Source organism: Malaclemys terrapin, chromosome 3 (genome assembly GCF_027887155.1).
Source record: "Malaclemys terrapin pileata isolate rMalTer1 chromosome 3, rMalTer1.hap1, whole genome shotgun sequence".
NCBI classification, from domain to species: domain Eukaryota; kingdom Metazoa; phylum Chordata; order Testudines; family Emydidae; genus Malaclemys; species Malaclemys terrapin.
In genome coordinates, this window is record NC_071507.1 from 64,248,215 (window position 1) to 64,273,746 (window position 25,532).

General features: G+C 42.8%; 1 protein-coding gene across 7 annotated transcripts in view; it reads right to left on the reverse strand.

Moving 5' to 3' along the window:
• LTBP1 (latent transforming growth factor beta binding protein 1) overlaps positions 1 to 25,532 on the reverse strand; it is a 332,013-nt gene that overhangs the window by 223,671 nt on the left and 82,810 nt on the right. For all 7 annotated transcript variants that reach the window (XM_054022526.1, XM_054022522.1, XM_054022524.1 and 4 more), the window contains exon 4: positions 12,490 to 12,665. In XM_054022526.1, the coding sequence (XP_053878501.1) occupies positions 12,490 to 12,665 (176 nt within the window). The remainder of the gene's footprint in view (positions 1 to 12,489; positions 12,666 to 25,532) is intronic.

Consider the following 25,532-nt stretch of genomic DNA (forward strand, 5'->3'; position numbering starts at 1 on the left):
CCCTCCAGTATGAAGCAGAGCTCTCAGACTTCTTACTTCTGCCCTTGCTCTTTTCTTTATTTTTATTTATTTATTGGTGTCTCTTTCTTCCTTAGTGCCCCTGTAATACAAAAGAAAGAGAAGGGAGAGAGTAGGAGAGTTGAGGAGGAGGCTCTGTACTTCTGGAGAGAAAAAGATCTTTGGAAAGAGGTTCTCTTCCGACTCTCATAATCAGAGCTGGGGATTCACAACTCTGTCTTCTTGATTCCCACTGGGAAACACCATAACAATACATCTCTCATTCCACTGCCATAGGATGGGAGAAGAGAAAGGGGTATACAACAAACAACTTGTGTTGATTGCATTAAACAAGCAATCTTACACATGGCATGGCAACATGTCTGACCCATTTATAAAAAAAGTCCGTACTTCAGTTCTCGTAGTTAATATTGAATTAAGTTAAAATAGAAAGTATACAACATATCTTGGTTAAATAATTCACCATAGCAAAAGTTGTTCTGTCCAAGTAATCTTTTTTCATTAACCCAGACAGATTCTGAAAAAGTTTCTTCATTCCATAATGTTAAAGGTTTGATCCTGCCCTTCCCTCCTACACAATGACGAGCATCACTCCTTATACCATAAAAGTAGCTGCTACACATGCAGGCACAAGTGCTGTAGTGGTTTTTCAAGAAATTCTTAACTATATTCTACACCTCTGCATCAGAGATCTTTTGTGGCTAAAGCATTCCCTCTGAGACTGACACCACTTTTTTGTCTGAGTCAGAGGCGCGCACAATAATTGTAACTGATTTTGTTCATTTGCGAAAGTGTGTAGCATATGAATGATCATGACTGGGTTAGGAAACTGGGGTCTCTGTCAAAAGGTTTTTATGAATCACCTTTCTTCTTCCTTGTATATTTTACTACCATCAAGTCTCTGGGCAGTATCCTCAGACAGAGGATTTTGGACTATGGCCATTTTTCCATGTTTAAAACAATGTAAAAACATGCCTAATAGCAGTGTGAGCAATACTGTTATTGTTTCCTGGCAACCAGCTTCAGGGCATTCCAGCAAAAAAAGTGGCCCAAATAATGAATAGAAGCAATAATGTGGTTTGTGGTGTCTAACAAAATGGTTTCAATTCTGCTTTGTCATGTTTATCTTGTTGTTTTTTTTTTTTTAAATCAAATTATACCATAACTCCTCAGGTTAATGTTTGTAGACCCAAATCAGTAAATCCACACTTGGGACCAGATTATCTTTCAAAGCTACAGGACAGAAACCAGCATTATTTATTGGTCATCACAGATGCAGAGTGGCATTGCTGGTTTTACCCAACGTCCCAAATAGGAATTTGCACTGAGGGCTAGAATAAAACACATAAAGATGCAATAAACATCAAGAACGTGTGATCAGTTGTTGAACTCAACAACTTTCCACATGGACTCACATGCAACAGGATTCAGGTGGTCCAAAGATAGATGAAAGCAGATTATTAAGGTTATCATCATCTTTAGGTCTCTGTGTAAGGGCCTGATCCAAAACCCACTGACTTAATAGGAAACTTTCCACAGTTGACCAGAAGGGGTGAGTATCAACAGAGGGGAAATTACTTTTTGTAGTGCTAACGAGGCCAATTCAGTCAGGGTGGATGTGGCCCATTCCCAACAGTTGATAAGAAGGTGTGAGTATCAACATAGAGAAAATTACTTTTTGTAGTGTCCCAGCCACTCCCAGTCTTTATTCAGGCCTAATTTGATGGTGTGAAGTTTGCAAATTAATTCCAGTTCTGCAGTTTCTCATTAAAGTCTGTTTCTGAAGGTTTTTTTGCTGAAGAATGGCCACTTTTAAGTCTGTTATGGGATGTCCAGGGAGATTAAAGTGCTCTCCCACTGGTTTTTGAATGTTACAATTCTTGATGTCTGATTTGTGTCCATTTATTCTTTTGCGTAGAGACAGTCCGGTTTGGCCAATGTACATGGCAGAGGGGCATTGCTGGCACCCCTTCTTGTCAACTGTTGAAAATGGGCCACATCCACCCTGACTGAATTGGCCTTGTTAGCACTGACCCCCCACTTGGTAAGGCAACTCCCATCTTTTCATGTGCTGTATATTTATACCTTCCTACGGTATTTTTCACTCCATGCATCTGATGAAGTGTGTTATAGCCCACGAAAGCTTATGCCCAAATAAACTGGTTAGTCTCTAAGGTGCCACAAGGACTCCTCATTGTTTTTACCTCAATAGGATACTGAATATAAGGTGTAATACACTAAATTGTCCACCATTTCAAGGAAGTAAGTGAAATAAAGAGGAACTGCATATGAGCTTACAAAGCACATTAATGTAACATTATATTTACTGAAACGTAGCAAGCAACTAAAAAGTACCAAGAAAGTCAGTAAACAGTAAACAGTGACATATGTGGATGAGCCATCAAAAACAGGTCATCAGGGAGATAACTTGTGAATATATTCAGTCCTCTCCATATACTGAATCTCCATTAAAATCATCTAATTTAACACAGAAAAAAGCCAAGACTGGTTTATTAGCATAAAATCCCAAAATAAATAGATATGTCACTGACACTGAAATCTTAGTTTCACTGGATATAAAGAGCTGCTTCCAGGCCATCCTCCTGAAGTAATTCTCTGTCATTGACGATGCAGTGCAGCCACGGCTGGCCTGGGTCAGCTGGCTTGAGCTGGGAGGCTAAGAATTGCTGTGCAGACGTTCAGTCTCCAGCTGCAGCCCAAGCTCTGAGACCCTCCATTCTCACAGGGTCTCAGAGCTTGAGCTCCAACCCAAGTCCAAATATCTACACGGCAAGTTTTCAGCCCCGGAGCCTGAGTCCAAGTCAGCTGACCCAGGCCACTGAAGGTTTAATCCCTGTGTAGACATAGCTTGTTAGTAACATCACTCAGGCCTGCAAGAGAAAACTAACACCAGAAAAGTATTTTCAATTTCTTATGAGTGAAACAAGACTACTTCTTAGCTACTTACAAAACTCCTACTAATTCTGGGTATTTAAGACTTGTATAACAACAATTCTGATGTTAAGATCCTTGTATTCTCTTCCTTCTCAAAAAAAAAACTGTTGTGATGCTGACCTAGCAAGGGTTAAGCAACCAGCAGGCTGGGTGACCTGGAAGCAACCCTTAAGGACATTTTAGAAGAGTACTGAAATGGTAAACGGAGCCATTCCTTGTAGTTATCAAAGTCACGGTTAAGTAGACCAGATTCTTTAATATGTATGCCTGTATTGTTAGAGAATCAAAGCGTAGATACTAACTGTATTTGCCTACCGTTCATCAATTTCAGCTTCCATATTTTAAAAGGTTCATAGTTGTTCTTCCATTGGGGGGGGGGGGAGGGGTTATGCAACTTAAATTAATTTCCATGAAGAGGCAACCCAAGCCTACAATCTGGATCTGCTGTCATTACTGAATTCATGATCATGAGATTTTTTTTGAACATTCAAATTGGCAATACATTTTCTTTTTGTGTATGTGTGCAAGTTTTCATTTGCTGACTGAGCCTCAACATTCCCACAAATCTGTGAAAATAGTTTGGTAAGGATATTAATGAAATTCTAGCAATTCCAGTACATTAATAGAAGCTCTCAAACTGTGTCTGCAGTACTTGAATGCGGACTCTGTCCTTATATCCCATTTCTCTTTTTGAGTTAATTCTACCCGACACATACCCTAAGTTTAGAAAATCTGGTAAATATATTTTCTCCATATCACATACCATTATAGATGTTTTTCATTTTTCTTATTAAGGATTTAGTATTGTTATTAAAATAATAATTTTCACTTGTATAGATGCATTTATATAATGCTCCAAGGATTTCAGAGAACTTTACAAACATTACTCTTGTATTGTTGAATACTTTAGTAAATTTAAATTAATTTTAATAGTATCTGTAGCCAAAGCAACTATTTTTTTTTAAATAAAAAAGCAAATGCTTATTTGCTTAGTTACTGCATAGTCAAACTGATGTTGCCGCAGCCTGGACTAAAATGTTTGAGGAGAGTTTCTTTAGAAAAGACATTAATATGTAGCCCTATGTGTCTTTTGGGGGAAATGTCTCACTGGTTAAGCCAAGCAAATGGAAGAATTATTTTGTTATTTATGCAATGTTGTTTTAAAGTGAAACATCAAAAGAGAAGGAAAAAAAGGATATTCAGTCCACTGAGACATGCTTCTGTTTGAGATTTTCCCCAAAATCAACACATATTGAATAGCTAAAATAGAATTGCACTATAATGTTTCATCACAGAGACATATTTCAGATGTTAAGTGTCATATCTGCGAAAGTCTTTTTTCATTATTAGAATACCTCATGTACCCACAACTGTTTTCCCACACTTATTGACAGGGAATGGTGTCATGCAATGGAGACAATGATCCAGTTTCACCTTCTCCCCACCCCCAAAATAACCCAGTGAAACAGCATGGGCAAATATAGCATAAGGCCTGAGGTTTAAAGAAGAACTTATCCAAATTAAAATTTCATAGGCATTAAATATATTATGGCAAATTTTTAACTAAAAGTCTTCTACACTTAACAGAATTCCAAGTCTTGCTATATTTTTCTCACAGTAATAAATAGTCCTTATATTTTAAAAACACAATGCAAATAGGTGCCATAAACACAGAACAATTATGTGCAGCAGTAATTAATAAAGAATGATTGTTTTATGATTTTCACATTAATATTCTGATGCATGTGCAACCTCCATACAAAGCTACAAGAGATATCTATGCATATTTGAGGGATGACCATATAATGAAATCAATTTGTGTTTTTCTATTTAATGAATAATTGTAATATTTTCAAGACAATGCAAAAGCCTAAGTTTCAGTTAGATAGTTACATTCTGGCTACTGTTCTAGATTCTATTGTTTTGCACTATTGATCAAAGGTTTCCAACTGCTATCCCAGAAGAAGCTGCATTTTAATGATGGATGAAGTAATAGCACGGTGCTTATATAGCACAGTGATTGGCATGAAAATAGATTAGATAAGCAAGATGCTGATTCCTGATTACATATAGTTTGCAATTTTAATTAAAGCACAAAAAAGTGACATTAGGAATGATATTCTGAATGTGAAGATAAGTTCTCAAAAGTTAGGAAATGCCAGAATAAAGCTTGTCCATGCTCCCTCATACATTGACACAGTCTTTAATTACATGATCCCATAGTATTTTTTCCACAGGACACTTGCCTCAATGAGTTCACAGAATGGACAGGACTTAATCAATCAGGCAGCTGTTCCATATTTATTTTTATCCTCCTCATTCGTTGTGTTGCTCCCAAGCCTTGGTTACTTTACATCCTGAACTAAATAAGGATTTTTTTTTAATTTCTTCATGGGTTTTCCCTATTGAGCTCATCATCATAACGCAGTGCCTCAAACAAACAAATTAATTTATCTTCAGAACACCCCTTTTAAGTAGGGAAGTATTAGTATCCCCATTTTACAGATGAGCAACTCTGGCAAACAAAGATTAAGACAAAAATCTCCAAAAGTATCCACTAACTTTGGAAGTCACAATGACTGCATGTCTATTTTGAGAGTGAAGGATTGATATTTCGGAGGTCCTGACCACGCACCACTCCCCTTGATTTCAGCTGGATACGTGAATGCTCAACCCTTCTGAGAATCTGGTCCGAGCGGTCTCAAATCGGGACCCAGATAATGGGTCATACAACTGAAGGCCATTCCTGGAAAGACTGGGTTATATACCTGTAACTGGAGGTTCTTCAAGATGGGTGTTCCCGATCTGTATTCCACACATGGGTGTACATGGGCGCTATGCACCCGAGTCAGTCCGTAAGTGTTTCTTAGCAGTGTTCGTTGACCCACATGTGTCGTGCATCTCCTTCTGTTCTCAGCCGAGAATATAAGAGGTAGTGCGGGTCAACGCCTCTCCAGTTTCCCTCTTACCATTATAGAATCCAGTCCAAAGCAGAGGGGATGTTGGGGTAGTGGGGTCCACACATTTCAAAGAACCTCCAATTATAGGTAAAAACCTCCTCCTCCTCCTCCTTCTTCTTCTTCAAGCGATGGGCCCTATTGCACACATAGATGACTCGCGAGCAGTGATCAGCACAGACAGTGCATTTGAGGATGCCAATGGAAGTGCCGTCTGCAGTACATCCTGGTGCATGGCTGCATCTGTAGCTTCTGTTTGTGCGATGGCATAGTGTGTCGTGAATATACGTCAGATCACCACACCACTGAACACATATCCTGCCAGGACACATTGGCCAGTGAGGCTGAGGTGGCAGCCTGCACCCGTACAGAGTGCTTTGTGACTCTGTCAGGCAGGAGTATGTTGGATCATTTGTAGCATTCACAGATGCACCCCGAGGCCCATTTGGAGATTCACTGGGACAAGAGGGCTTTGCCCTTTGGCCTGTCAGTGATGGTCATAAATAGTTTTGGCAATCTGCAAAATAGTCGAGTCCTGTGGAGGTAGAATGCTAGTGTGTGACAGATGTCGAGGGAGTGCAAGGCTTTGTCAGTGGAGGTGGTGTGTGGCTTGGGGTGGAAAACCAGACGGTGGATAGACTGATTGAGGTGGAACTCAGACACCACTTTTAGAAGGAATTTAGGGTGCAGCCATAAGGACACCTTGTCCTTATGGAATATCATGTGTGTTTGGGGGGAGGGGTCCGCCATCATGGCTGAGCGTTCACTGACTCATCTGGCCGAAGTAATAGCTACTAAGAACGCCACTTTCATTGAGAGGTGGGAGAGGGAGCATGTTGCTAGTGGTTCAAAGGGTGGCTTTGTGAGGGTGGAGAGAATGAGATTAAGGTCCCAAGGGAGCATAGGCTTCAGCACTGGTGGAAAGGTGTTCAGTAAAGTTTTCAATATTTCACTGAAATTATCTTTGTATTCTCCACTTGTTAAGATTGGTGCCTTAGTTACCATGGGTCATATCCTGGCCCCACTGAAGTCAATAGCAAAATCCCACTGACTTTAGTGCAGCCATAAATCCAACTGAAAAGGACTCAAATGGAACCTAAAACCTCTAAATATAGCCTAAAAGAGCTTTTCCTTCCAGGAAAGTGTCTGACTCTAAAGTATATCATCTTGGGTCCATCCAGAGCTAGGAGCGAGTATTACGTGCATCCCTGTGGAAAGCTGGGGACGTCCTTTTCCTTCTTGGGCTCAGTTCTCCCCTGTGTCTGAGTTCTGCTCAGTGCAGCACAGGAAGGACAATCAGGCAATTGGTTATGCTCCCTGATTCTGCGCTGGCCCAGTCTCAGCAAAAGATTTTGCAACTTTATCAAAAGAAGCAAATAAAAAAAAAAAACCTGTGGAAATCTGCCTTGCTTATCCCTTTTTTTGTATCTTCTAATTAGCAAATAGCACGAATTTACTAATTACTAATAGATGGTATGTCTAGTAAGTAATTATCACAATAATTTTGCTGACAGTAATGCCAGGAGCAGAGTACATTTTGTTCAGGAGTTACTTCATTATCATTTAAATATTCATGGATTTAAAAGACAGCACAGAGTCCCTCTAGTCTATACTTCTCTGTAGCATTTAATTTATAGAAGCCATCATCCCAGCACTAATATTTACAGAATTCAAGTTCAACTCATGCTGGCTAGTGTATATTTATTTAATAGCTGTTTCAAAAGAGTAAAGTTCAATGGAATTTTTTTTGCAGTAAGTCCTATCTGAATTTCTGTAAGTTTTATTTGCTTGCTGGTTTATAAATGGGGAATTTCACAGGTGAGTTTTCTAAGCTGGTGCTAATGTTACCATTGGAATCCCTGAGAATTTTGTATCCCTGGGGATTTCTACTTTCAGGCAAATGACGGTTCAGCTGTGAGGATATATACTTTCCTGGAATCAATGTGCTCTCTGGGTATTAACTATTGGCTTGCGGAGAGCTCCCATAAAGCAGGCCATAGACATGGCCTCATCTCTGGGTCTGATCTAAATATTTTTAGTGTATAGTTCACCCATGCTGGGTGGGCTATGTAACCATCCATTTCAGCGTGGAAGCTATTTCCCCTCACTAGCTATATCAAAACCCATGCTGATGTATTTCTATCCAGCCTCCAAAGATTGTAGAAATCCACTGGATTTTATCAGTCTCCCTATTGGTTTCTTTAAAGGGGAAAGGGTAAAAACAAATTCTGCTATGTGCAACTGTAATAACCATTCCATCACACATCATCAGTAGGGTTTGAACCACGAACTTTCAGCATCTAGTGCCACCATTTGAGCTACAGGTCTAAGTGCATTGGTTAGCAGCAGGAGAAGGGTTTTATCTCAGAAGAAGGATGGAGCACGGCTCAGTCCAGATCCCGGGTCCTGGAGGGGTCAGTAGAGGGGAACCCAGCATTTCATGTCTCACTAAAGTTTAACCTATAAGCAGCATAATCTTGAGAGCTCACTGAATTTTCAAGCTCCATTGGCATAGCATTCATATAACTCTTCAGCAGAATTTAGTGGATTTTTAAAAAAGTTTTAGCATGCTTCCAAATGCAGCAATAACTACTCAAAAGTCACCTGTTTCATTCTTTGCACTCTTTAGTAAATCTAGAGCACTGAAGGCTCTGAAAGTGGCAAGACAAACCAAACACCTCCATCTCAGAGATATTAAGGGATAATGTTCCACCAGGAAATGCTCATAAACTTTTGTGAAAAATTATTCAATATGGCTCATTTTACATCTATGCGTATCTTAACTATTTTATTGACATTTGTCACACACAACTGGGCAGATCTGGCCCAAAGGTCAAAATCCAACAACAATGCCCCCTCTACACTCGTTTCTTTAAAGAAGGTGGAGCCCCAAGGCAGCTGCAGGTGCCCGTCGGCAAACTTGGGGGAGATGTCACAGGTGCTATACTTGCCCCACAACCTATTCTGCCTAGTGGCTTCAGAGTATGTCTTTCCCCTATCTACTCCTAGTAGTATTGGTCTGACAGAACAGAAGTCTCTGCCAATGAATTTCAGGTTTGCCAACAGGGGCTGCTGCCGCCTCAGGAAAAGAGTTGATAGTTCTACTCCTTAGACACCTTCAGGGTCTATATCGACCCCTCTCCTTGCCCCCTCTCAAGCTAACAATGGCCAAAGGCAAATCTGTCTTTGAAGGTGTGTCTTATACTGCAATTACTTAGGACTTATAAAATATTATACCAACTTAACCTCAGATGTTAACCATGTTGGAATGGAACTACCTAAGGAGTTAACAGAAATCAATATAGGAATATGGCATTTTAAAACAATTAAGTCTTTCCTGTATATAAGGATCAGGTGGATTTTGCTTACTTTTAATGTAAGAGTCTATGAGCTAGCTATGTGGCAGTTCTTAGGCTTTAACTACTGCAAATTGATGCAATTCTAACTTCTGAAGATGAAAAGACTAAAATATGCCACAAAAGAAAATAAATACACCTCTACCCCAATATAATGCTGTCCTCGGGAGCCAAAAAATCTTATTGCGTTATAGGTGAAACCGTGTTATATTGAACTTGCTTTGATCCGCCGGAGGGCGCAGCCCCACCTCCCCAGAGCACTGCTTTACCGCGTTATATCCGAATTCGTATTATATCGGGGTAGAGGTGTATTTAAAAACTGGATAATCTCAGAAAAGCACTTTAATACTAAACAAATGCAAGTAAAACAACTGTCGTTTTCTTTCAATCAGTGATGCAAGGTGTAAAAGGAAAAAATATTTTGAGCCAAAAAATGTGTCTGAAATGGAATCTAAAATAAACTACCACATGAAATAAAATGTTTGGCTTCTCTCATAATTCTTTGATTTGACAATTATCAAGATCTTACATGGTTTGTTGTTTTATACTATTATCAGCAGAAGTTTCCAATGTAAGATTTCAGAAAAGAAACAGATGCTTAAATTTCATGAAATTATTTAACAAAATTTACATGGTACAAGCTGGTGGAGCAGACACGGTTAGTGCTGGATGCAGTTCAGCCAGAATGTCAAACAATTCCTGGGTGAACCTGTAACCTGGCAGTAGAATTTATCAAGATCAAAAGTAGACCTGCTTCCTGGTGTCAAACTCTAACTTGGAAAGAACAATTTATACCACATAAGAAGGAGATAAGTAATCAATAGACTAAATCACAGCCAAAGATTTACCCTACCCTCCCACATTTATTGGCTTTCAACCAAAGCAGCAGACGTCTATGCTTTAAAACTGAATGCAGAAATTATGAGAATTAGTTTTAACTCACAGCATCATTTATTTGGCACTCTATTTATTGTTATCTTTGAATTCTTGGTTAGCCCCAGAACATATTTATCTGGCTATTATTTTATCTTATCTTTTTCAAAAGTTATTTAAAGATAAATAGGATTTAAAAGAAAACCCCTATCTACCAGTAGATTTTTAAAATTTAGGTTGAGAGAAAAGCTAGGGTATTTTTATAGTTACTAATCAAACCTCACCTTTCCTTTCTTACTGAATTGAATTCTACCATATTGCCATCATTCCTCCTCCTAGTGGTTTAATTAAGCAGAACTCTTATGAAACATAGCTACTTAACTAAATTGCAGCAGTCATTTATTTTGTATTAAAATATCACATTTTGAAAGACGCAGCAGTTTTCTGAGCTCAGAATCCACTGTAATGCCTGTAGAAATTAGAAGCCAAACTAAATCCACAACTCATACAGTTGGTTACATTCTGGATCTGGTGTTGGAATCGGAGAATAGGCAATTGGAAATTATAATTACTTCATGACCCGTCTTGTCAGGCCATGAAACCTCTTTTAATTATCAGGCTCCAGAAGTTAATAGAACCAGAGGGTTTCCAGTGGCCTCTCAGAGAGAATGTTGTTCCTCAAATAGGCCACACTCTCAGAGATTTGATAGCAAATACTCACCAGCAACCACACATCACTGAACAAAAACACTGACCCAGGAACCTATCCTTGTAACAAAGCCCGATGCCAACTCTGTCCACATATCTATTCAAGTGACATCATCATAGGACCTAATCACATCAGCCATACCATCAGGGGCTCGTTCACCTGCACATCTACCAATGTGATATATGCCATCATGTGCCAGCAATGCCCCTCTGCCATGTACATTGGCCAAATTGGACAGTCTCTACGCAAAAGAATTAATGGACACAAATCTGACATCAGGAATCATAATACTCAAAAACCAGTGGGAGAACACTTTAACCTGTCTGGTCATTCAATGACAGACCTGCGGGTGGCTATCTTACAACAGAAAAACTTCAAAAACAGACTCCAACGAGAGACTGCTGAGCTGGAATTGATATGCAAACTAGATACGATCAACTTAGGATTGAATAAGGACTGGGAATGGCTGAGCCATTACAAACATTGAATCTATCTCCCCTTGTAAGTATTCTCATACTTCTTATCAAACTGTCTGTACTGGGCTAGCTTGATTATCACTTCAAAAGTTTTTTTTCCACTTACTTAATTGGCCTCTCAGAGTTGGTAAGACAACTCCCACCTGTTCATGCTCTCTGTATGTGTGTATATATATCTCCTCAATATGTGTTCCATTCTATATGCACCCGAAGAAGTGGGCTGTAGCCCACAAAAGCTTATGCTCTAATAAATTTGTTAGTCTCTAAGGTGCCACAAGTACTCCTGTTCTTTTTGTGGATACAGACTAACACGGCTGCTACTCTGAAACCTGCATATGGAAGCTATATTCACAGCTTTTTAACTACTCTCACTAGTGCGAAGCTCCTTCTTTCTAAATTCACAGCAGAAACTGTTTCTCTCTACCACAATACATAACCATTAACATATAATGAAATCAAGTTTAGGCAGAAAAAGTTTGTTGGGAATAGAAGATAAGCACCTTACTTCCTCAAATTGACTGCATGGCCTTTTAACGCGCGGAACATTTCTTCGGATCAAGCCAGCAGTCACCTTGTAATGCCTAACTCATAATTCATCATATTCTCCACCCTTTAAGGCAGAGCTTATCCTTGAGCTGTCCACATGATGGGACATGAGCCAAGGCAACAAGCTGGGCACTATACAACCATTCTTTACAAATACGAACTAAAAAAAATCTCCTTACTGTGCAAAAGTACATAAACACATAATAAATGAAACATTAAAAAAAGTCACTGATCAGAATGGCAGCTTCTCAAGAAGTGTGTTCTGGATATAAGATTGGAGGAAGGGATCTGTTAGTTTATATTGGCTATACTCTCTGTTATATCTAAATCTAGCAGAGTTCACGAAGCATTTTTTATCTGAAAAGAAGCCATGATGTGGAAATAGCATTACATAATTCTAAAGGTGAGTCAGGTTCAATTTTTTTTATAAACAGAAAACCATACTAAATGTTGACCGTCTTGTTTGTATGAAAATTATCTTGTTTTTTATTATTTTAACTTATCTGTTTTGACATGTTAGAGCCATCCAGACATCATACAAAATATTTCCAAGATTTGAAACTGTTTTCTCTATGCTATTTGTTTACAGTTTTACTCACAACGGAAAGGTGATGCAAGTTGATCCTGGCCCATTCTTAGAGGCAATGAATCCTCAGCGGATTGTTCTCCAGAAATCACTTTCTTTGCGGGATAATATTTGGGTTTGATCACATATTCTTGTGTCTGGCCATGATGAAGATTCATCATCAAAGTCTGAGATGAAAGGGGAATCATTCTGTTTAAGGGAAACAAAGAAGTGAAATTAATAAATTAACCATGGAAGCAAACACACACACACACACTCACCCAAACACACACACACACACACACACACACAGGGGAAACTATTGATAATGCATCTGTACTCATTTTAAGGTCTCAAAATAAAGTTTGGAAAACTTATTGGATAAAAGTCTTTGGCTTTGAAACATAGCAACTTGAGTTTCAATTCATTCTACCTAGTCATGCCTCTAGCATTCTCCTGGCCTTGTCAGTCCATAGGTCATCATACAAAGGGGATCTATTAAACTTGCAGAGATTGTCTTATGATATTCCTACTAAGTACTGACATCATTTAACAGATTACCAAAAAAAAAATATATATATATATATATATAGGTGGGGGGGGGGATCTCTCCTCAGAAGTCCAAGTCAGAACTCAATTTTGTTAGAACATAGGAATTTCTGGATTGGATCACACAAGTAGCAATGCATCTAGGCCATTCTCTTGTTTCCTACAATGGCTGGTACCAAGTACTTCAGCTGAAGATACAAGAAATAATGAAATTACTTGCTCATTATGGAAGTTTCTTCGTCAGTTAGTGGTTGACTTATGAGCTAAAGCATTTAGGTTTACAATCACTGTACACATTTTTATCCTTTTTAATGGACCTCTCTACTTAAACCATGTCTAAATTTGGCCCAGGGTGACTAGTCCACTGGCGAAATGAAAGAATTTTTAAAGAAATGTATTCAGTGAGCCCTCCTTTTAAATATGGAATAACAGTAAAAATCTTTACCATTTAAGTGTGTTTTAAAGGAGGTATTTTTACTATAATTATTATTACCCCTTTTTTGAACTGAGCAGCTAGTCAAAGTTCAGGGCCCTAGGGATGTCCCAACTGGGAGTAGAAATTGATGATGAAGTCTGGTAAATTCTTTGATGCAATCTTGTTTATTTGCAAGGAATGTACAAAGACCTGCTTCTCTGAAGGCAGCAAGAACCAAAAAATGGGACAACTTCTTTGCTTATAGCCCCAAGCCACTTTAGCTAGCACCAGAGCCAGAATCTTACTCTAGGCTTCACCCGGGTCACACCATGCTTACAGGCTGCTACTTGGCTTTCTTCCTGCCTCTGATGAAGTGTTTTCACCGTGTATGTCTGTTTTCACTTCATTTGTTTCTCTCAAGCTGTCAAATAGTTACAATCCCTTCAGAAGATTTTGCCTGAGTATGAGAGAGGTACGCTTCTTTGATCGCTGTAGCTTTGACTGACCAGTGCCCATCTTTCCAAATTCTCACCAAGTCTTTGTTTTTTAACTGTGCAAGGGATCTTGCTCCCTTATTGACTGTACTTTCCCACTCATTTCCTATTACTCATCTTTTCTTTTTGTCCCATATCTGGTACTCGAGTATTTATACATCTGTTGTAAAGTTCAGCGGATGAAGCTCTATAAATTGAGTAGTGCTAAAGATGGATCTTTGTCTTGTAGCCAATGCTTTTTTGAGCAAGTTCTTCACTATACATACTCCACATTCAGTTAATCCATTGGCTTGAAGATATCTGGGGGTTTGTCTACACTACGAAATTAGTTCGAATTTATAGAAGCCGGTTTTATTGAAATCGGTTGTATACAGCCGATTGTGTATGTCCACACAATAAAATGCTCTAGGTGCTCTAGTCGGCAGACCGCGTCCACAGTACGAGGCTAGCGTCGACTTCCGGAGCATTGCACTATGGGTAGCTATCCCACAGCTATCCCACAGTTCCCGCAGTCTCCGCCGCCCCTTGGAATTCTGGGTTGAGATCCCAATGCCCGGATGATGCAAAACAGTGTCGCGGGCGGTTCTGGGTACATGTCGTCAGGCCCCTCCCTCCCCCGTCACAGCAACGGCAGACAATAGATTCGCGCCCTTTTATCTGGGTTAGTTACCTGGGTTACCTGTGCAGACAACATGGAGCCCGCTCAGCACAGCTGAGCTCACCGTCACCATATATCCTCTTGGTGCCGGCAGACGTGGGACTGCATTGCTACACAGCAGCAGCTGCTAACTGCCTTTTGGCGGTAGACGGTGCAGTAGACTGGTAGCCTTCATCGGCGATCTGGGTGCTGGCAGCCGTGGGGCTTGCCTTTTGGCAGTAAATGGTGTATTATGACTGTTAGCCGGCCTATTACAAGTCGGGTCATCGCACATTAGCAGAGTCTTCCCTGAGCAGCAGCTCGTGCAATAGGCCTGAAGACCATCGTCATACACCGCCCCGTATTTGCTGCCAAGCACCCAGAAAGATGCCGAGGGCTATCAGTCACGCTGCACCGTCGTCTTAAGATGTAAAAAATAGATTTTCTCTGTATTCATTTGCTTCCCCCTCCCTCCGTCAAATCAACGGCCTGCTAAACCCAGGGTTTTCAGTTTAATCTTTGGGGGGGACCAGTCTGTGACAGTTGTTTGTGTCTCTCCCTGATGCACAGCCACCGTTCTTTATTTTAATTCCCTGTGCCTGTACGCCATGTCGTCACTCGGCCCCCCTCCCTCCTTCCCCTAGGCCGTCAGATACTACGTTTGCGCCACAGCTCGAGCCGCGAAGCGGTTCACGCCTTTTCTTTGAATTCTGGGTTGAGATCCCAATGCCCGGATGATGCAAAACAGTGTCGCGGGCGGTTCTGGGTACATGTCGTCAGGCCCCTCCCTCCCCCGTCACAGCAACGGCAGACAATAGATTCGCGCCTTTTTACCTGGGTTACCTGGGTTACCTGTGCAGACAACATGGAGCCCGCTCAGCACAGCTGAGCTCACCGTCACCATATGTCCTCTGGGTGCCGGCAGACGTGGGACTGCATTGCTACACAGCAGCAGCTGCTAACTGCCTTTTGGCAGTAGACGGTGTAGCATGAGTGATAGCCGTGGGGCTGGCAGCCGTAGGGCTGCATTGCACCAGCCCCTTCCAGGCGATGGTATATTATGACTGGTACCCGTCGTCGTCGTACTGGAGTGGCTGTCAATCATGGCCACCTGGGCAGACATGCTACTGTCTCGATGATGACGGTTACCAGTCATAATGTACTATTTTCTGCCAATTGCCCAATATTGTCTGCTAAGCACCCAGAAGAGGCCGAGGGCGATGCTGGGTGCTGGCGGACGTGGGGCTGGCAGACATGGGGCTGCATTGCTACACAGCAGCAGCCCCTTGCCTTTTGGCAGATGATGGTATATTATGATTGGTACCCATCATCATCATACTGGTATGGCTGTCACTCATGCTGCAGCGTCGGCTGCCACCTTAAGATGTAAAAAATAGATTTATTCTGTGTTCATTTGCTTCCCCTTCCTCCGTGAAATCAACGGCCTGCTAAGCCCAGGGTTTCCAGTTTAATCTTTGGGGGGACCATTCTGTGTGACAGTTGTTTGTGTTTCTCCCTGTTCCTGTACCTGTACGCCATGTCGTCACTTGGCCCTCCCTCCCTCCCTCCCTCCCTCCCGCCCTCCTTCTCCTGGTCCATCAGATACTACTTTCGCGCCTTTTTTCTGACCAGGCGCCATAGCTAGCACTGGGATCATGGAGCCCGCTCAGATCACCGCGGCAATTATGAGCACTATGAACACCACGCGCATTGTCCTGGAGTATATGCAGAGCCAGAACATGCCAAGGCGAAACCCGGACCAGGCGAGGAGGCGATTGCAGCACGGCGACGAGAGTGATGAGGAAATTGACATGGCCATAGACCTCTCACAAGGCACAGGCCCCAGCAATGTGGAAATCATGGTGTCACTGGGGCAGGTTGATACCGTGGAACGCCGATTCTGGGCCCGGGAAACAAGCACAGACTGGTGGGATCGCATCGTGCTGCAGGTATGGGACGATTCCCAGTGGCTGCGAAACTTTCGCATGCGTAAGGCCACTTTCATGGAACTTTGTGACTTGCTTTCCCCTGCCCTGAAGCGCCAGAATACCAAGATGAGAGCAGCCCTCACAGTTGAGAAGCGAGTGGCGATAGCCCTGTGGAAGCTTGCAACGCCAGACAGCTACCGGTCAGTCGGGAATCAATTTGGAGTGGGCAAATCTACGGTGGGGGCTGCTGTGATCCAATTTGCCAGGGCAATGAAAGACCTGGTGATAGCAAGGGTAGTGACTCTGGGCAACGTGCAGTCAATAGTGGATGGTTTTGCTGAAATGGGATTCCCAAACTGTGGCGGGGCCATAGACGGAACCCATATCCCTATCTTGTCACCGGAGCACCAAGCCACCGACTACGTAAACCGCAAGGGGTACTTTTCAATGCTGCTGCAAGCCCTGGTGGATCACAAGGGACGTTTCACCAACATCAACGTGGGATGGCCGGGAAAGGTACATGATGCTCGCGTCTTCAGGAACTCTGCTCTGTTTCGAAAGCTGGAGGAAGGGACTTTCTTCCCGGACCAGAAAGTGACCATTGGGGATGTTGAAATGCCTATCGTGATCCTTGGGGACCCAGCCTACCCCTTAATGCCATGGCTCATGAAGCCGTACACAGGCAGCCTGGACAGGAGTCAGGACCTGTTCAACTACAGGCTGAGCAAGTGCCGAATGGTGGTGGAATGTGCATTTGGACGTTTAAAAGCGCGCTGGCGCAGCTTACTGACTCGCTCAGACCTCAGCGAAAAGAATATCCCTATTGTTATTGCTGCTTGCTGTGCGCTCCACAATATCTGTGAGAGTAAGGGGGAGACCTTTATGGCGGGGTGGGAGGTTGAGGCAACTCGCCTGGCCGCTGATTACGCGCAGCCAGACACCAGGGCGGTTAGAGGAGCACAGCAGGGCGCGGTGCGCATCAGAGAAGCTTTGAAAACGAGTTTTGTGACTGGCCAGGCTACTGTGTGAAACTTCTGTTTGTTTCTCCTTGATGAACCCTCCAACCCCCCCCCCCGACCCGGTTCACTCTACTTCCCTGTAAACCAACCACCCCACCCCACCCTCCCCTCCCCCTTGCAGAGGCAATAAAGTCATTGTTTTTTCACATTCATGCATTCTTTATTAGTTCCTTACAGAGGTAGGGGGATAATTGCCAAGGTAGCCTGGGATGGGTGGGGGAGGAGGGATGGAAAAGGACACACTGCATTTTAAAACTTTAACTCTTATTGAAGGCCAGCCTTCTGATGCTTTGGCGATCATCTGGGGTGGAGTGACTGGGTGGACGGAGGCCCCCCCACCGTGTTCTTGGGCGTCTGGGTGAGGAGGCTATGGAACTTGGGGAGGAGGGCTGTTGGTTACACAGGGGCTGTAGCGGCGGTCTCTGCTCCTGCTGCCTTTCCTGCAACTCAACCATACGCTCGAGCATATCACTTTGATGCTCCAGCAGACGGAGCATTGCCTCTTGCCGTCTGTCTGCAAGCTGACGCCACCTATCGTCTTCAGCCCGCCACTTGCTCTGTTCTTCCCGCGATTCAGCCCGCCACCTCTCCTCTCGTTCATATTGGGCTTTTCTCATCTCCGTCATTGACTGCCTCCACGCATTCTGCTGTGCTCTATCAGCCTGGGCGGACATCTGCAGCTCCGTGAACATCTCGTCCCTCGTCTTACGTTTTCTCTTTCTAATGTTCACGAGCCTCTGCGAAGGAGAAACATTTGCAGCTGGTGGAGGAGAAGGGAGAGGTGGTTAAAAAGGACACATTTTAGGGAACAATGGGTACACTCTTTCATTACAAGGTCGCATATTTCGGCTTGCAGGCAGCCATCGTAGGCCACAGTGTTTTGGCTTTTTTAACCTTCTTAACATGCGGGAAAGGTTGCAAACAGCAGCGCATTTCCCATATCAAGGATGAATTGGGTTGTCCATTTAAAATGGGGTTTCAATGTAAAAGGAGGGGGCTGCGGTTTCCCGGTTAACATGCGGCACAAACACAAGTAAACCACCCCCCCCCACACACACACACACGATTCTCTGGGATGATCACTTCACCCCTCCCCCCCACCGCGTGGTTAACAGCGGGGAACATTTCTGGTCAGAAGAGCAGGAACGGGCGCCTCTGAATGTCCCCCTTAATAAAATCACCCCATTTCAACCAGGAGAGCTTTCTGGAGATGTCCCTGGAGGATTTCCGCCCCATCCCCATACACGTTAACAGACTTGCTTGCTTTTTTTTTGTAATGTTTACAAATATTTACAAAGTTACACTCACCAGAGGTCTCCTGTGTGCCCTGAGGGTCTTGGGTGAGTTCGGGGGTTACTGGTTCCAGGTCCAGGGTCACAAACATATCCTGGCTGTTGGGGAAACCGGTTTCTCCGCTTCCTTGCTGCTGTGAGCTACCTACAGTACCTCCATCGTCATCTTCCTCGTTCCCCGAACCGTCTTCCCTGTGTGTTTCTCCAGTGAGAGAGTCATAGCACACGGTTGGGGTAGTGGTGGCTGCACCCCCTAGGATCGCATGCAGCTCCGCGTAGTAGCGGCAAGTTTGCGGCTCTGCCCCGGACCTTCCGTTTGCTTCTCTGGCTTTGTGGTAGGCTTGCCTTAGCTCCTTAATTTTCACGCGGCACTGCTGTGTGTCCCTGTTATGGCCTCGGTCCTTCATGGCCTTGGAGATCTTTTCTAATACTTTTCCATTTCTTTTACTGCTACGGAGTTCAGCTATCACTGCTTCATCTCCCCATATGGCGAGCAGATCTCGTACCTCCCGTTCGGTCCATGCTGGAGCTCTTTTGCGATCCTGGGAGGACTCCATGACGGTTACCTGTGCTGATGAGCTCTGCGTGGTCACCTGTGCTCTCCACGCTGGGCAAACAGGAAATGAAATTCAAACCTTCGCGGGTCTTTTCCTGTCTACCTGGTCAGTGCATCTGAGTTGAGAGCGCTGTCCAGAGCGGTCACAATGAAGCACTGTGGGATAGCTCCCGGAGGCCAATAACATCGAATTCCGTCCACACTACCCCAATTCCGACCCGCAAAGGCCGGTTTTATCGCTAATCCCCTCGTCGGAGGTGGTGTAAAGAAACCGGTTTAAAGGGCCCTTTAATTCGAAAGAAAGGGCCTCGTTGTGTGGACGTGTCCAGGCTTAATTCGGTTTAACGCTGCTAAAGTCGACCTAAACCCGTAGTGTAGACCAGGCCTGGGACTAGATGTCTTATGATGAATGTTGTACATTTTAGCAAAGTCCAGAAATTCCCTATTTTTGAACTGTGGTCTGTTGTCCATTATTACTGTTTTTGAAATTCCATGACATGCAAATACAGATTTAATGTGCCTGCAACTGTTGCTGCCGTGGTATCTTCAAGCATGACTATTTCTGGGAAAGTGGTCAAGTAGGTCCATTATAACCAGGTGATTATGTCTTCCAGGTTAAATATGTCAATTCCTACTTTTTCGCATGGAGCTGCAAGATTTTTATGCAATATCACTAGTTCTTTCTGCTGAGAATCTCTGTATTTCTGACATTCCAATCTGCTCGCCATTTCTTCAATGTCAATATTTATCTCTGGCCAGAATACAACTTCTCTAGCTCTCCTTTTTTTATTTGGTCATTCCTAGGTCCCCTTCATGTATTCATTCCAATGTTTTCCTTCACATCACTGTGGGAACCACAATCTGGGTCCCCTTCAAGACGACTCCTGAGATCACTGAAAGCTCATTGTTATAGTGGGAACAGGAAGTTGATTTTGTCTCCACCTTTACTTATCACTTGTATCACTGCTTGCAGCATTTCATCTTTAGCTGCTTCTGTCTCCAATTCATGTCATATGCCTAGAGATACAGCGTGACACTTTTATCATATTCACATGTTCACTGACTGATCCAGATATCAGGTTGTGTATTGTTAGATGGAGCACATGCTCTTGAGGGGGTGTCTACCATTACTAAGTGGCATCCAGGTAGGAACTCCAGGCTGACATCATACTTCTGTATTTATAAAATTAGTTACTGCATCCTTGGTGCTGCTTCTCCACATCCCTTTTTCTGTATTGCAATCAGTAGTTTGTGATCAGTTTCTGCATTGAAGCTACAACCAGAGAGAAAGTTGTGAAATCTTGTACACCCATACCCCAGACTTATTGTCACTTTTACAATTAGTGTATACATCTTCACTGTGGCTGTCACAGCCCTACATGCATATGACACTGACAGCTAATCAGTTCCATGATACTGTAATAGTACTGTTCCCAACGCTTCGTTGAAGGCAGCTGTGGAGAGTTTGATGTCTTTCAGTGGCTCAAAACTTGCAGCACTGGAGCTAATGACAGAATGTCCTTAAAATTACTGAACTCTCTTTCAAGACTTGGCATTCATGCCCATTCGATGCCCTTGTGAAGCAGCAGTCTTAGGTGAGTTGTGAGAACTGTATAATTAGGTATGAATTTTCTGACACAATTCAACATGCCTACAGCCTTTGAATTCCCTTTTGGTCTCCACATGTTCAGTTTTGCACGACTCTCTGATTCATCAGGTAAGAGTCCTTTGGAGGTCATTCTTTACGTCAACTATGTTATTTTGAAACTGATGTTTGACCTTTTCATTTTAAGGTTATTACCTCTTGTAATCTCTCTTCAGTCATCCCAGATGTTCACTGTTTACAGTGTTGTTGTAGCCATGCTGGACCCAGGATATTAGTGAGAGAGGGTGGGTGAGGTAATATTTTTATTGGACCAACTTCTGCTGGTGAGAGAGACAAGCTTTCGAACTGAACAGAGCTTGTAAGAAGTTGGTCCAATAAGAGAAGTTACCTAACTCACCTTGTCTCCCCCAAATGTCCAATGGCAGTATTACCCTAAATTATGAGGTCATCAATGTACACTTTCACACCTGCTAGACTGTCCAGCATCTGGATCAGTGAAATACTTCTGGAGTCTTATAAGTTATTGGGAGGCACCCATTTCCTGTGATTACATCTTCATAAGATGCCATTAATACTTTCATATCTGGTTCTATGTTGTCTGATTCACTCTGGTATACATCCTCTTAACAAGACTAAGCACCTCAAGTAAACCCAAGACTGGTTGCTTGCCTCTGTGTACCATCACAAACTCTTGTTTTATCAATTTCCTTTATCTTTAACTGTTGATGTGCACTCTCCCAATACTGAAATTGTTGCTCCATTATAGTCTTTAACAGACACTTTTGCCTCTTCCGCTTCCTTACATCTCTCTATTTCAGTTTCTGTTATTACGTTTACTTGTGCCCCAGTGTCTATCTTGTATGTCCTATATGTGCCATTTGTTCACATTTTAATTAGTCCATCTTTTGCATTTTCAGCCTCCTCTGTTATTGTGCTTAAAAATAGCTCTTGCTCTTCACTTGAGGAAACCTTTCTACAATTAATACATGCACTTTTTTGCTTTCTCTTCACCTTTTAGCATAATGGTTGGGTTTATAACTATTTCTACATATTTGCCAGAGTCAGGAAATTTCCTATACTCATGATGGTTGCCACATTCCTGGAATGGTTTCCTGCTTTCCAGGTTTTGGTCTTTGGCCAATTTAATTTCTGTTAGCTAAACCAGGAAGGGGAAAATTATCATACTCACAGTCAAATGCTCTATGCCTTTCTCTAGGCTTTTTAGTTGTTTTTTTGCTGCTTGGAAAATACATATTGCCCTTTCTAGTGTCAAATCCATCTCCCTTAGTAACCATTCACAGACACTTTTATTGTTATACCCTAGGACAATCTGGTCTTTAATCAGAGAGTTTTAATATTCAATATTCACACAACTGACTTTTTAGTTTTAAGTCTGTAACAAACTCCTCTGTTGCTTTTCATTCATTGTGTTCTCATCTGGAACAGCTCTCTCTCTCTCTGAGGTAACATTTTACTAGGAACACTATGATCCTCAAAACATTTTCATTATTTCTGCAAAGCTTTCCTCTTTCCCCACCACCTCTGTGTGGAATGCATTGTGTACATTTAGGGATTCTGTACCTCTCACCATTAAGAGAAGAGCAATCTTTTGCTCATCCTCGAGTTTATTTGCCCCTGTGGCCTTCATATCCAGCTCAAATCACTGTATACAGCATTTCCCCTGATTTTCAGGGCTGGTGGGGCCGTTACATGCAGTTGCATCCACACCCCAAGCAGTGAAGTTATATTGACCTAATCCCCCAATGTAAACAGTGCTATGTTGCTGGGAGGGCTTCTCCCATCAACATAGCTACCACCTCTCTCAGGGAGGTGGATATCTACGCTGAGGGGAGCAGAGTAGCATCTTCACACTAAGCACTACAGTGCTGTAAATGTAGACATGCCCTTACTGACAAAGCAGATCACTGTCAGGATAAACCTTTTATTATGAATATAATAGGTAACAACTTTCTACCACTCTGTGTAGCTGCCGCCTGCAACTACCCTTTCCTTGGCTTGTTTCTGCCCCAGCAGGAAGTGTGTACCAGAAAACCAAAGACTGAATAAACAGTGTACAGGAAGTGTGGCATCTGTAACTTCCTAGAAGGCTTATATCATATAAGGAACATTCAGAGACGTTTGAAGGGAGACTCCTTGAGCTGCAGGACTATACTGAGGTCCCAACCAGAAGTTGGTTCTCTAATAGGTGGTTAAGTGAGCAATAGCCATTTGAGAAACTTCGATACCATGAAGAGAGAGGAAACCAAACATGACAGTACAGTTGAATGGCAAAATGAGACTGCTGTGAAGTGAATCTCATTGGAGCTGAACAACATGCTGGCTTGTTTTAAGTGTAACTAAAAGTCTTGGATCTTTAGCAGCAAAGCTTGGACCTGGTATGTCCCCATATTAAGAACCTCTTCCATTCAGATGAGTATGTCCTTCTGGTAGATGTTTTCCTTCTCTGATTCAGGATTTCCTGGATGTGTTGGGAGCAGTCTCCAGCCATTTGTGGGGAGGGATAGCTCAGTGGTTTGAGCATTGGCCTGCTAAACCCAGGGTTGTGAGTTCAATCCTTGAGGGGGCCACTTAAGGATCTGGGGCAAAATCAGTACTTGGTCCTGCTGGTGAAGGCAGGGGGCTGGACTCGATGACCTTTCAAGGTCCCTTCCAGTTCTAGGAGATGGGATATCTCCATTAATTTATTTATTTATTATTTAATTTATGGTACTTAACCAGCCAACAGTCATACCGTCAGGTGCAGTGACTTTAGGTCTGGATGGAGTATCTGGCTGTGGTGCTGTGAGATGAGTCTAGGTGCATAAGAGGCTGATGGGACATCTGCAGCAGCTCTATCGGACAAAATTGTCTCTGCCAGAGCTGTGAGAATGATCATGGCTTTGTCTCTTTTGATCTTGGAAATTATCCTGGGAATTAGGGAAACTGGTAGAAAGGCAGAGAGTAGGCCTCTGTTCCAATGCAAAAGGAAAGCATCTGGTAACAGTCCTTGACTCAAGCCTCCTCTGGAACAGTAGTTCTGACACTTGACTTTGTCCTCACAAATGATGGAACTTCGATTCTACAATGGATCCGTGCGATAACCATTTGTGACTGGTCATTGATTGCCCACACAGGAAATCCACTAGGCTGCTGTTGATTCACAGGAGATGAAGGATGACCAGGGATCACCCTGTTCTGATGGCAGAATTTGACAGCATCCAGGCAGAGGGATGAGGAGCAGGCACCTAAGTAGGGGCAGATGTGAATTCCCTGCCTTCTCAGGTGGGCTATCATCACTGCTAGGCATTTCAGAAAGACCAACAGTACTGTGGAGAGTCTGAGTGCAAGTACCTTGTAGTGGTAATGCCTTGACCACACAGTGAACATTCAAGTGCTTCCAGTGGGCCAAATGATTGGTTATGTGGAGGTATGCATCTCACTAGTCAAGCGCCATGAACCAGTCTTAAGCCTGCAGAGGTGAAATGATGGATTCCTTTTCTAAAGTGGCATATGTATTTCTTAGTCTCCTCCGAACTAAGATAGGACCTCCCCCCACACACCTTTCTTCTTTGGGATAAAGAAATATCGGGAATAGAAGCCTCTTCCCCTGTACTCGTGAAGGATCTCTTCTAGACAAGTGCATCCCCTGACTTGCAAGTCCTTGAGGAGAAGGATTTACACACCAAATACTTATCTGGGATGAGACTCTCCCCCGGGCAGAGTAGGTATCAACTATGCTGGTCGCCCAGGGGGGATGAGTCCATTGTGGTTCAGTCACTTTTTATACACTAAAAACTTTAAAGACTGTCCTGGTAGTAGGCACCAGGCATCTTGCCCCACTGAAAGAGGGTTGTCGTGTCTTTTCCTTTGGAATATTCAAATTAAGAAAAGAAAAAATAAAGAAGGTGAAGATAGGTTTTCTTCACTAAACTACTTGAAAAAGGATGAGTTTGAGCTCAGTAGAAATAGCAGGTTCAACACTCGCTGGTTTAAGTCTTACTGCCAGCCGTGGGAAGAGGAAACTGAGGCAGGGTAGCAGCTGCTCCACATTTTATGTGAGCATTAGGTGGTGGAAGGTGCATGCACAGCCACACTGGACACTGCTATTCAAAAAAAATCCAATCTTGTGTGCATGAGGTGCATGCGCACAGAACAGTGGGATCCACACTGACACGTACTCGAAGAACATATTTTATGACCTTTCTCCTCTCCCCTTCTCCTCACCTCTTTTGACACCCTCTTACTCAGTCTTCCTAGTCACAAACTCTGAAGTCTCATTGTTTACTGCCTCTAAATAAAACCCTCCTCAAAGCTAATGTACCATGACACCTATAAGAAATCAACCAATTAGTGATATGCAAGTTGAGTGACTGCTGAAGATAACTGACTCTTCTTTTAATTATTTATAAACAGCACAAATGTATATAAAAATTGCACACATCTTGCTGTTTCCTACTCTCCCTGCTCCCAACTTTAAAAAGTTGGTTGTCTTCTCTGACTGTAAGTTCCCTGGGACGGGGACTGTCTATTACTCAGAGTCTGGACAGAACATAGCTCAGTGGGGCCTCTGAGCATTACTGC